Below are 13,017 nucleotides of genomic sequence, written 5' to 3'. Positions count from 1 at the left end.
CACACGTAGGCACACAGTAATAGTGGTAATACTAATAAGTAAAATTTAAAAGCTGGGTGTGGTCCTCAGGGGCTCAGGAGGCTGCAATGGAATGATGTCTGGAGTCCAGGAGTTCAGAAACAACTTGGACAACACAGTTTTTGAAATAACAACAATATAAATATATCTACTAAAAGGATATAAAAGATATTTTTTTAGAGAAGTAAACAAGTGAAATCAAGAAGCAAACATTGTTCAGGGGGAGAGGAGAAACCGCAGAGAGTCAAGAGAAAAGAGTAGCATCCCTTCCTTCCCATCACGTGTGTGGGGGGCAAGCATGGTGCCTCCACACCTACCCCTTTCCATAACCCCAAGACTCCTCTGTAAGACTCCAAACAACTTTGCCTTATGCTTTATGCACAGACTTTTTAGTAAGTAATAAATAAATACCTAGTGCTTTGTTACTCTATAGAGGTTGGTATCCTAGGCATGTTTCAACACATAGTCATTAATATTCTACACCTCTGGGTCATTTTTAAAGCTATAATTACCTGGAGATTCAGCATTTCTGAACGGTTAACAAATGGCTTACCTCAGGACCTGAGTTTGGCTCTAGGCTCTTTATGGTTAAATAAGAGGACTGAGTCTCCCCACCAGATGGTACTGCACCAAACTAGCTAGCTGCCTGCCCCTCATTAGGAGACTCCATGTAGTCAAACATCGTACAACAAAATAAACGGAAATTTCCCTCCTCAGAGGAGAAAACATCTATGTATCAACTCGTAGATTTTCAGATCATAGAGAAAAGATGAGTCTAAACATTATTTGCTTTACTGTTAAAAGTATATAACTTAACCAGCATATACGTATTTCTAGCCTTCTGAAAGAAGGTGAACACAAGTCCTTATCTGTCTACACCTCCACTTTCCTGTGCAAGCTTGCTTCAAACCTATTACTTTACCTTTCAAAGCCCTATCTGGAGACTGGACTGGACTCAAGGACAATGCATTTTCTATCTGGTCCTCAAAAAGGAAACCAGGGATGTTCTCAAGTTTACGAGAGCGAAAGGCTAACTGAGGTGAGCTCTTCAACTGGAGCGGAGAAGCCGAGGCGTCTAGGAGTTCAGGTCACCAGAGCTCGCCACTTTCTCGGAGGTAGCAGAACCCCGTGATACTCTTTGCCTCAACCAGTTAAGATGGACGCCTCACCGACACAGCACCACGGCTCCTGGAAGAACTGAGTGCTCTGGAGGTCAGCGCTACAGTCTGGCTCTGTGGGCTTCCCCAGGCTTCCCCTGCCTTTTCTCGTTCCCTTTTCATTACAAACTAAAGAAAGCACTTAAGAGAACAGGACTGAGGACTAAGAGAGCAGAGACATGCTTCCTAGGAGGCCCACCCAGGGATGCTCAAATCAACCACAGAGACTTGGCATCTTGTGTATGGGCCTCTGCTTGCCGCAAGGGGGGGGGGGGGTTTCTTTAAAATAGTAACAATAACAATTAAAATACATTCCTAACTTCATCTTAGCTGGAACCTGGTCTAAAGATCCAACCACACTAGTTTTGGCTCGACAAGAGTCACAACAGAATCGATTCTTGCTCACAAGATATCCTTCCTGCCCAGAGCTGTATTCAAGGAGCACCACCAGAGAAAGTCAGCCTACAGGGATAATGTAGGCCTTCAGCAGAAACCATGGAGGCTTTCTAAGCTTCGATGTCCAGGGCTGAAAAATGGAGAGGACACTTGGACTGTGGCCATTTTCAAAGGAGCATTTTCCTCTACCACCCACAGTTAAGTGTGTGTGTGAGTTAGAGAACTGGGACACACTGCCTAAGTCCCGTGAGCTTCAGGGCCATGTCTGCAGGATGCGGATGATGACAACATGGAGGACGCGCAGGTGGAATGAGACAACAAGTAAGTGAACTGTCCTGAACGGGACTGAGCCACAGAGTAAGTGGCTATTACTTTCGGGATCACTGGCGTGCGCGCACGCGCGCGTGTGTGTGTGTGTGTACACGTGCATGCGTGTGCATTACTGGTTATCATTTTCATCCCCTTTGGTGCTGATCTTGCGGGGTTGGGCTGTTTTTTGTTTTTCTCAGGTAAAGTCCATTCACATGTGAGAGAGTCTTGTAAAGTAGACTGTCACTAACTTGAGAGATCTCTTCCCGAGAACAGGATGAGAACGCCACTCTGCGTCACTACTGAACACCAATGAAGTGGCAAGCATTTCTCTCCGTGTAAACTGAAACAGTGTGGTGAGTAGCCACAGGATGTCGGGTTCAAGGATCCAAACTCAATGGGCAGCTGTCTCTTCAGGGAGTCGAGAGTCTCTGTACTGATCAATATCACAGTCTTCAGCTACCACAAATAACTTTAAATGTGAAGAAACAGGGACGGGAGCTTAAACTGCAGCACACCAGCCACCACACAAGTGCTAAAGACACAGTCCTTAGCGCTCTTCCCTGATCACACAGTACAACACGCTAAGGACTTACATTGTGTTTAAAGGACTTTAAAGGAAAGGACTGGACTGAGGTATATCTCAGTTAGGGCACTTGTCTGACATGTGGAAGGTCCTGGGTTGAATCCTCAACACCACACACACACACACACACACACACACACACACACACAAACGCACAAACACTGTTCAGTGATACTGAAAAGAGTAAATGAAGGCTACAAAGAGAATGTGATTATGAGTGGGAAAAGGAAACATCTAAGGATCTAGGCACAGGACACAGAAGGGCTGGAGTTCTCTGAGAACATATTCCAGCTAGGGCAATGGACATCACCTGACCAAGAAGGTGGGGATACTTGCTACATGGAGAAGGGGGCACAGCAATTCTGCGACATTAAATCCAATTAAGAAAGGCTTTGAATTATTAAGAAATCTGGCCCCTTGCTGGGTGGTGACGGTGCACACCTTTAATCCCAGCAGAGACAGGAGAATTTCCATGAGTCTGAGGCTAACCTGGTCTACAGAATGAGTTCCAGGACAGCTTCACAGAAGAACTCTGTCTCAAAAGCCAAATTAAAAAACAAAAGAAAAAGAAATCTGGCCTTTCAAAACCAAGGACTGAGGGGCACAAAGTCTAAAATCTTATTCAGTATGATGGCTCCCACCAGACAAGGGAAAACAAAAGCAAGCAGCCACGAAACTCACTTACCTCCGCTGAGTAATTTCATGACCAGCCAAAGTTCATCTTTGACCACAAAGGAAGTGTAATAAGTCACTACGTTGGGGTGGCTGCACTGACTCATCGCCTGAATTTCTTTCTGTAATAAATAAAAAAGAAGAAAGAGAGAGAGACATGATACAGAACTGTAGCCAGCCTGCCCTGCGTCCCTCCCTTCTGTTGTCAGGCTACTGATACAATGGTGCCCAAGAAATTATAGCTCTCTTGGCAATCTCCTCCTCGGAGAAGAAAAGTCCTGTGAACCCTGGGCAAGGAGGGGTGTGTCCCCAGAGAACAATTTGCAGCTTTTCAGAAGACCTTGCAGGAGGGACTGAAGCTGAGATAAGTGGTGGACGGACGGAGGCACACACTTGGGGCAGACTGTAGGGTTATGGGTTTCTCTTGCCAGTCACAGGACAGAGGAACTTTAGCCCAGTGTGTTACCCAGATGACCCTCATGCTGCCAGCCAAGAGCCCTGCAACACGAAACTAAATGCTCCTTGCCCAAACTAAAGGCCCTATGAGAGAGAGAGAGACAGAGACAGAGAGAGAGAGAGGAGCCTGGGTAAGCTACAAGGAGAACTGGGACTCACTGGCCAGCTTCAACCCTAGTGGGTCACACCTCCATCCACATCCAGATGAAGAGAAAACTTGACTTCCCACAAGACAGGGAACCCTGACTGCTTTGGGCTGCTGAAGGAGGGGGAGTTGATCAGGGGAGGGGGAGGGAAATGGGAGGCGGTGGCGGGGAGGAGGCAGAAATCTATAATAAATAAATAAATAAACAAACAAACAAATAAATAAATAGGAAAAAAACTGCTCTTGCCTGGACTGTCGCATAAACTGGACGCAGAGAACCCACAGAAAGAGGATTGCTGAACTTGCCTAAAGGTGAGATGGTCTTTTGGGGTTCCTGATTCATGAAAGAGTCTGTGAGACATTCTGCAGGACACAGCAGAAAGTGACTGAACTGTCTTTGGAATTTTCCTGCTTCATGGAAATGTCTGCTGGATACTATGGGCCTGTAGGCCGAAGATAGATGCCCCAATGGTACAGAGGAACTTTGGGTGACTGTCCAGGCAGCGAGATGTCTCTATCATTTCTAGAGTTTGAAGTTTCTTACTTCTTGTTTGCTTAGGTAATATTATATCCTTCTGGAGTCTTTGATGGAGTTGAAGAATGGTTAGTTATAGTTATAGTTTTCCTTAGTTATGATAAAGGATAAAATAGATATAATTATTGTAACTATAATTCTTACTTGATAACTGTTTTGTTATATGTAATTTTACTATGTTAAAGTTAAAGCCTTTCAGTTTTTTTTAAACAGAAAAAGGGGAAATGATGGAGGTGTGTCTTGTATCTATCTGTTGCTTTCATTGATTAATTAATAAAGAAACTGCTTGGCCCTGATAGAACAGAAAATTAGGTAGGCGGAGTAGACAGAACAGAATGCTGGGAGAAAGAAGCCGAGGCAGTCAGTCGCCATGATTCTCCCACTCCAGACAGACACAGGTTAAGATCTTTCCTGATAAGCTAGCTTGTGGTGCTACACAGAATATTAGAAATGGGTTAGATCAATATGTAAGAGCTAGCCAATAAGAGGATAGAGCTAATGGGCCAGGCAGTATTCAAAAGAATACAGTTTCCATGTAATTATTTCAGGTAAAGCTAGCCGGGTGGCAGGACGCAGCCCGCCACTCCCACCACAACAGGGGAGGATTCACATATTGGTCACTCCCTACAAGGGTTAGCATGTGGCTCAGCCTTAAGGCATAGAGTTGACCCTGGAAGCTGGAGAAGGTTCCTGTGACACGACCACTGGCCCTGATGGATCAAAGGGTTTCCTGTAATGCAGGTTAGGCCACTGAGATAACCACAGGTGGAGAAAATGGGGAGTCAAAAGACAGCTTTACCACGGCCGCTGGATCTCTGCCATCTCTGTTCCCTAGATATTCAACGTGGTTCCCTTATAACCCACCGTTAAACTCTATGAATCCCGGTAAGTCGCCTCAAAGTGCTACAGAAAAAAAAAAAGTCTAATATATACACATGCCAAGAGTGAAAAAGAAAAAGACAACTACAAATTTGAAGATAGAAGAAATAGGAAAAATATAAAGTGTATGATATTTATAAATTTTCTCATCCAAATGCAAATAATAGCAAAAATTTAATCTTTGAAACATATGTGATATTCTCCAAGTACTTAAATAATCTCTTAAATGATATGGGGATAACCAAGTTAATAAAAGCACTTCAGAAAGTAAGGGTCCATTTTTTATTTCCTCAGTAACTGCATGATCAGGAAGGGTAATGTAACCACTGCTTTTAACTAACCATATATCATGAACAGCAGGGCTTAAAGGACGCAAGAATAAGGGCTGGGATGTAGCTCAATCTGTAGCCTGCTTGCCCATGAAGCAGGAATCTTGGGTTTCTATCCCCAGCACCATACAAAGCTGAACATGGGGGTGACCTTCTGGAGGCAGAAGGTCAGAGCTTAACATTCACAGCTACATAGAGAACTTGGCGCCAGCCTGGGCAAACGTGAGACTAGATCTCAAGAACAGATTAGTGAATTAATTTCAAAGCAAGTGAATAATAATAAGCGATTTTTAATGTTGGCCAAAACTCCGAAGATTAACAAAGCTTTTACAGGGGCAAAGTATTCTTCGGGCTGTCACTTTCAATTATAAAAATGTCACGTCGATTTTTTTGAACTATGAAAATGACATACTATTATGAGGTAAATTGCATCTTTTAGGGGGGAAGTATCAACAGTGACAACCCAATTTAAGGAGGGAGCTAAACATCCTAGTTTATAGTGTTACAAAAGAATCAAAGACTGTGCTCTGCCATTATTTTCCTGTGGTTTGATATCTAAGTTTATGGGAGTACATTCTAATTGACAGCAAGATTACAAGAGGGGAGCCGGGCCGCGGTGGTACACGCCTTTAATTCCTGCACTCGGGAGGCAGAGGCAGAGGCAGAACTCTGTGAGTTCGAGGCCAGCCTGGTCTACAAGAGCTAGTTCCAGGACAGGCTCCAAAGCTACAGAGAAACCCTGCCTCAAAACTGCAGTCTCCCCCCCCCCCAAAAAAAAAGATTACAAGTGAGAAAGTCTAGATATTTTGAAAACAGAAAGAAAAAGGAAACTTCCTTAAATGAAGGATGAAGCAATCAAAAGGTACAAAACAGTGAGGTAGTAGGGTGTGGTTTGGTGGTAGAGTCCTGCCCAGCCTGTGTGAGGCTCCAGGTTCAGTCGTCAGCTTCAGAAAAAGACACACGACCAAAAAGACATTCCATCTGAAGTGCCTTCCGCACTTCCTCCTGTGTATGAGCATTTGCTAGGTACCTCTTCACATGAACATATGCTACATAGGTCTCTGCTCCTCCTGTGCACTTGAACACACACTATGTAGGTCTCTGCTCCTCCTGTGCACACGAACACACACTAGGTAGATCTCTGCTCCTCCTGTGCACACGAGCACACACTAGGTAGATCTCTGCTCCTCCTGTGCACATGAACACACACTAGGTAGGTCTGCTCCTCCTGTGCACACGAACACACACTAGATGGGTCTTTGTCGCTGACAAGTAGAAACCCAGAGAATTCTCTTTTTCAGTGTTCATTTTTATTGACTTTTTGAAGATGAGACTTAACCATGTTGGCAAACTTTTCTAACAACCGTATTTACATACATTTAAATGCAAATTCAGTTAGTATTATTTAATTAGTATCTGAAGAAACTATGACATAACTTTTAAATATAATAGTCTAAAACTTAAAACTACTTTTCAACCAAATTATACATATTTATAAGCTAATAATCCAAATCCAGAAGCACAGAAATGAATTTGCTTTGCACATAAGTAATTATTTTCTAATTTTTTTAAATTTCCCTATCTTCAAAACAGCCTCCTCCACACTGCACTTCAAATCGTGCCTCCAACGGGACAATACTTGAAAAAACTCACAAACACTGAAACATGAAAAAAATCACAAAGCTGAATGGCAACAAGGTAGAAAACTTGTGGTTGAGATCTAAAATGTTCAAATGGTGTTGCACGCAGTGAAGTAGGCTTGCACTTTTTTTTTTTTTTTTTTAATTTAAGGGCGTAGTGTAAAAGACTACAAGGAACAGTCCCATGCAATCTGTCCCACAGCTGAGGAGGAATGAGCTGGAATATGGATAGACACTTGACTAATTAGAAAATCAATACGACCAAATGGAATCAAAAACTACTTTCGTAGCTGCAATGAAGAAAACACACTCAGAAGCTGTACTGTTTAGAGGCCCACTAGCAAAGCTGGAAGCCTTCTAAGCAGAATAATCTTCCCACAATAAAAAATAAACATGCCTGGAAAAAGGATCAACTTTGTTAATACAACACAGGCAAGGTTTGTTTGGGTTTTTTTTTTTTGGGGGGGGGGCTTGTTTGTTTTCTTTAAGCCTCAAGTAAAGGGGGAACTCACACTCAGAGGACTTTAGATCACACAGCTGCAATAAAGAGATGGGGAAACCTGTATCTCGTTATGGTTAGAGGTTAACCAGTCCTCTCAAAATGATCAAGCAGGAGGGAACCAACGCTCCAAAGCTTTTGCTTCTCCAAAACACTCTATAATTCAGAGCTAATTTATTATTCTAAGGAGGGGGAGAGAAGAGGGCGGGAGGGAGAGAGGGAATGGAAGATGAAGAGAAAAGAGAAACAACAACCCAGCAGCAGAAAGCAATGTCTTTTGCTGAGGAGGAAAAACAAAGTCTTGATTAATAGATGACTCTTGTTGGTGACGGAGCAGACGGCCTTTGCAAGGATGATGGAGAAAGAGAAGGGCGAAAGCCAGAACTCTGACAACTGAAGGAAGGGAGAGACGGAAAGACGTTCCTTCTATACACAGGGAAGACGAGGGCACGTTGCATGCCCTCAATGAGAACTTTCCAACAGACTGTCATAGCTACAGTACAGTAACTACGGTCAATGTAAGCCCGACTTGCTAGTAATTTGTATTTTCATTTAAGTGGTTCTTCCATGAGTAGGTCCTTAAAGAACTAAGGTTTAAAATAGCCACGACTTTTGCCATCTAGTATGACTCTCTTTGAATGAAAGAGACTGTGGCACTAGGTAAAAGTGAGTTTGTAAGCATCCAGGCACACTTGGCCCCGCCCCTTGGGGGGATCTGGCAGAGTGCATCACATACACATACATGCAGGGCAGGTGGTAGCCTGTCCCTTTAAAAGGCGGAACTCTGCCTACTTCTACCTCTTCTTCCTCTCTCTGCATCTCTCTGCATGGAGTGTTTGTCCCTCAGCAGCCCTGGTTTGGATCACTGCAGAGTTCAAGGGAGCAGAGGTTGCGGGGAGTGGGAAGCAGGCAAGTCCTCTGGCTCTACCTTCTGTCCTCTGCCACAGCGTTCAGCAGCCATCACTTCGTGTCGTCACTGTTTCCTTTCCAGTGACTTTGACACATCTGTCGTCCATCACAAACTAAAACCATTACATGATTTCATAATGTAATCTCCAAGCAATTTTTTTTCCTTTTTTCTTTTCTTTTAAAGCTCTCCTGCTCCCACTGCCTTGCTCTCTTAAAGAAACCAACGCTTCAGCTCCTGGGTGAGGGTCTCCCCGACAAGGTATAGCTTAATGATTAAACTGTATGTTCAATGGTATTGGTGCACACGGGTGGATGAGGAGATGAAGCCAAGTTGCCCATAACTAAACCAAAGACGGCCTGGAAACAGAGGAACTCCAGACAGAGGAAAAGATACGAGGAGTAAGTATGGTTAAAGCCTAGGATTCAAGAGGATGCTGGGCAACGTGTCAATAATCCCAGAACATGGGAAGCTGAGGCAGGAGAAGTAAAGCGTAAGACAATTATGAGCTGCGTGGTGAGATCCTGTCAAAACAAAACAAAGCAAACAAAAACAAAACAGCCAAATTAACTACTGAGTCAAAAATGTTCAGCAGCCTGTGAATGAAATAAAGGACAGCATCCCGATGGCTGGAAAAGAGCTGAACTGTAAGGTAAAGAAAAATGAATGGGATGTTTACGGAATTTATTTTATCATCGGATGAAAGTCTGAAAAGATAAATGCTTTCAAAAAAAGATCATTAATTCTCCACTTAGATAATGGAAAATAAGAAAACTCAAATAAGGAACCCTAGGATAGTGATACTAACCTTGAGGCTGACCACAGACTGGGGAAGAAAGCAAGCAAGCACTTTCAAGAAGCTCAGCGTTCGCTCTCTCCCCAGGAGCTATCAGTCCACAGGACAATAGTCAGACTCAGCAAGTCTTAAGTTCCCACCTCAAAGCCAGCAATCTGTCTATCAACCAGCTAAAGCGGCCACTGCTCAGCAATCTAGCCACTTTTCCTAAACGAAGAGACCGACTTACTAGCCCAAGGTTTCCCACGGGACAGGGACCCCTGGGAGGCTCCGAACGCAGCTGGTAAAAATGAAGCGGACAAATGTCTGCTTCACGACTAAAAAATGTCTTCCAGAAGTGATATGCTACTTCAAATTTCCATTTATTCCAGAATCGCTGCAGAGGGGACGAACACGGGCTGACAGCAAGCGTGGGATCAGCAAACCTGAGAGATAATCAGAGCATGAGAAGCGTGCCTCCTGAAAACAGAAAGACATGAAGCTGACGGCAACACACTCTACCCGCCACAGGCATGTCTTCCTGACAGGCTCCAGTCAGTCACGGGACACTCCACGGTGACAAGGAAAATGCAAAGGGATACAGAGAGAAAGCACAAGTTTAGAGTAGGAAAATGTCGGTCAGCACTTGAATGAAACCGTTCACTGTGCAGGGCTCGCTTCTAGTTACTGCTGAGTTAAATAAAACAAGGTTGCGCATGAACAGCAGTTTAAGCTTCTCGTAGACTAAGCACTCTATGGAAACGATGTTCAAGTACTATCAAATAAACAGACAAATGCATTTCTCTATCTTCAACAAGCTTAACCTTGAAGAAGTTTAGCAGAACTCATTTCAACGGGTAAGTTTAGATCGGCAGTCATTCGGTGCCAATGAGCTCAGCTGGCATTTCCTTTCGTCCTTATATTCTTGGAGAAGCTGGCACAGGGATTAACACTTTTAACAACGTGTCTCCTGCAGCAAAACCCGGAGCCAAGGCCATGGCCATAGACGAAGGTACAGTGAGTCTGTTTGGTCAACTGTACAAAACTGCTGGGTATCACCACATCTGGTTCTGCATGTCGATTCCTCACATCAAGGGGCAAAGGCCATGAAGCCCAGGAAAGAACTTAAGCTTGGGAACAGAGAGAGGAGAAGAGGTCGGGGTGAAAAATTCCTTGGGGGAGGCAGATGTTCCGAGAACTAGTATATAGTTGATAATTGTGACTTCTATGACATAATGCTCTTGCAAGATAAAGACCCCAGTGGCCATTGTTTCTTCTAAAAACAATGGTTTCCAGTTAACACACGGCACCCTCTGTGAGATGATGCAGTCCCCCAACCTGGAGATAATACGCATTCATGGAATTAAAGGATAAATAGGATACTGGATGTCCAAACGCTGCCAAAATGTGAAACCACAGGAATAATAAAAGTGCATGCCACAGCAGTGCAGGAGGTCGAAAGGGCACAGGAACTCTGCTCCACACAATGCGCCTGTGTCAATCACCTGGACCACAAAGGAAGGCTATACTAATGACCCTGGGCAGGCTATACTCAGAATCCTTAATTATTTTTATGTGAAATTAGGAATCGTAGTATACCCTGAAGGACCAGTGCCCTTCCTCCCACCGTCTCTAAACATACCAAAGCATAAAAGAGCAGAGGTGCAAAGTTGAGACCAAAGCAATGTACTTAAGAATTTAGCATCTGTTAAACGGAAATTTTCACCATTTTTTTGTCATATGTATTTATTACATTTATTTTATTATTCTTATAGTAAGTAGGTATGTGTATATTCTATACAGCTTGGGCATTACCATGAGAGAAACAGGGTCAGAAAAATAAATTGAGCACTGCTAACAGACAGCTCATAAAGACTGATGGTGACAAGCACAAAGGAATAAAGAGCCCAGCCCTTGAGCAGACAGCCAGACTGCCTACAGTCTGAAATGGAATGCGTACTGTCCTAGGAAGTGGAAGAAAGGGACTAGAGTGAGGAGGTCTCCTCTGGCCCTCAATCTGGCTCTAACTGGCCATCATGCTTGTTTGCCAACTGTGACAAAAAGTTACCAACGGCCTTGAGCAACTAGAAGCTTGAAAGAGCCCAGCCAGATCACAGCACCAGTGCAGCCCAAAAGCTGCGTCCAAGACTGCAGCACAAGGACACTCAAACCACACATGCTACTCGGCTGGTAGTCAGAAGGTGGCTGGGGCTCCAACAGAGTGCCACCCTGAAACACAAACACCATAGGCAGGCTCTTCAGGGATGTTTCAAACAATGCATAAATGTTAATGTACAGTTCATGTTTAAAAAAAAAAAATCCTATGTAGAGACACAGGATTCGAAGACTCCCAAGAGACCTCAGGGATTTTCCAATTCAGCTCTCTCTTCAAATGACCCGATGCTATTAGGCAATGCAACCGAAGTTAAAAACAAGTTAGTGGCCGAAGCGGGACCCAGCTCTCCCCACAGTTTATTCAATGCTTTTTCCACTCGGAGAAGGTGACCTTTGAGGGCTGGTAGATGACAAAGGCCCAACTGTGCTGGTCACTACCCAGTCAGAAACAGATTAAGTCCTCTGCAGCATCAATGCCCACAGAAGCAATGCATGGCTGAAATTCTGAGGGGGGGGGGGACATAAATGAATGACTTTTTTTTAAATTAACATTTAGTTACAGAAGCCCTTGTTTTAATCTGGGCTTCGGCTGCCAGTCCTTTGCTTCAATCCCAGTGAGATCTTTGCATTGTGTAACCCGATTTAAAATGGAAGGCCAAACAGGTCTGGAAAAGTACAGCTCTCCCCGTGAACTTAATTTATACTATAGCGTACTGTAATTAAGCCCGAAAGAAAAGCTATATTCTGGGAGGAGACAAAAAGCTCTTGTTCACGGCATTCCATTCCCAGTGTAGAGTAAAACAAAAGGCTTCTTCATGTGGAGCCAACTGTCATTGTACTGCGTAGCTTGCATGGTGCTACTGGACTAATATTTGTGCTGGGATTAGTCTAGGATAACCCATCGGTTAACTCCTCCACTCCGGTCTTATCCTGAAATAAATGGCCGAAAGGGAAAGGGGGAAAAAAAATCCTGGCAGGCAGAACAACAATCATATTTATGAGATTAAAGTCTAAAACCCTTCACAGTTTGCTGGGTAACTAATAACCATTTGCTAAGCTGTTCATTTAATAATGAGTCAGTTAAGCCCAGAGCAAATGTTCCTTCAACCAACCAACGCTACCACAGTCAGATCTACACAGACACGCTCCAGTTATTTATGTAAGTGCCTCATTTCAAAGAAGAAATTCAAGGTAGCAAACTTGGATCATTAGCCAAATGCAGTCTATAGGATATGACGAGAGAGAGAGAGAGAGAGAGAGAGAGAGAGAGAGAGAGAGAACCCAAAACCTCAATTTGTATATGATTCTGTGACTTATAAAAGCAGAAATGCCCAAAATACACTTCTGTAGGAATTCATAGCTGTGTCATGAACTCTTCAGAAAAGGCCCAAGAGAAGGTGGACATCTGAACTTTGGGGGCACAAATCCATGACCTCAGGCCAGAGCTCTCCATGTCTAAAATGGAATGCCACACTGAGACCACGGGGCTGTGCAGTCTGAATACCGCACACCGAAGCCACTTACTCCTGAGAGGGGTGCAGCCAGTTCCGGGGAAACACTACCCACCAACACCATGTTCTTCTCTCACCGTGTCCACAA

At 43.9% G+C, this 13,017-nt stretch overlaps 1 protein-coding gene across 1 annotated transcript in view; it reads right to left on the bottom strand.

The window, feature by feature from the left end:
- The window catches only part of Stk39 (serine/threonine kinase 39), a 246,389-nt gene that overhangs the window by 174,707 nt on the left and 58,665 nt on the right, over nt 1-13,017 (bottom strand). The window contains exon 3 of the mRNA XM_057755528.1: nt 3,152-3,260. Within this exon, the coding sequence (XP_057611511.1) occupies nt 3,152-3,260 (109 nt within the window). The remainder of the gene's footprint in view (nt 1-3,151; nt 3,261-13,017) is intronic.

This window comes from Chionomys nivalis, chromosome 22 (assembly GCF_950005125.1).
Source record: "Chionomys nivalis chromosome 22, mChiNiv1.1, whole genome shotgun sequence".
NCBI lineage: Eukaryota > Metazoa > Chordata > Mammalia > Rodentia > Cricetidae > Chionomys > Chionomys nivalis.
This window is presented reverse-complemented; position numbering and strand designations above follow the sequence as displayed.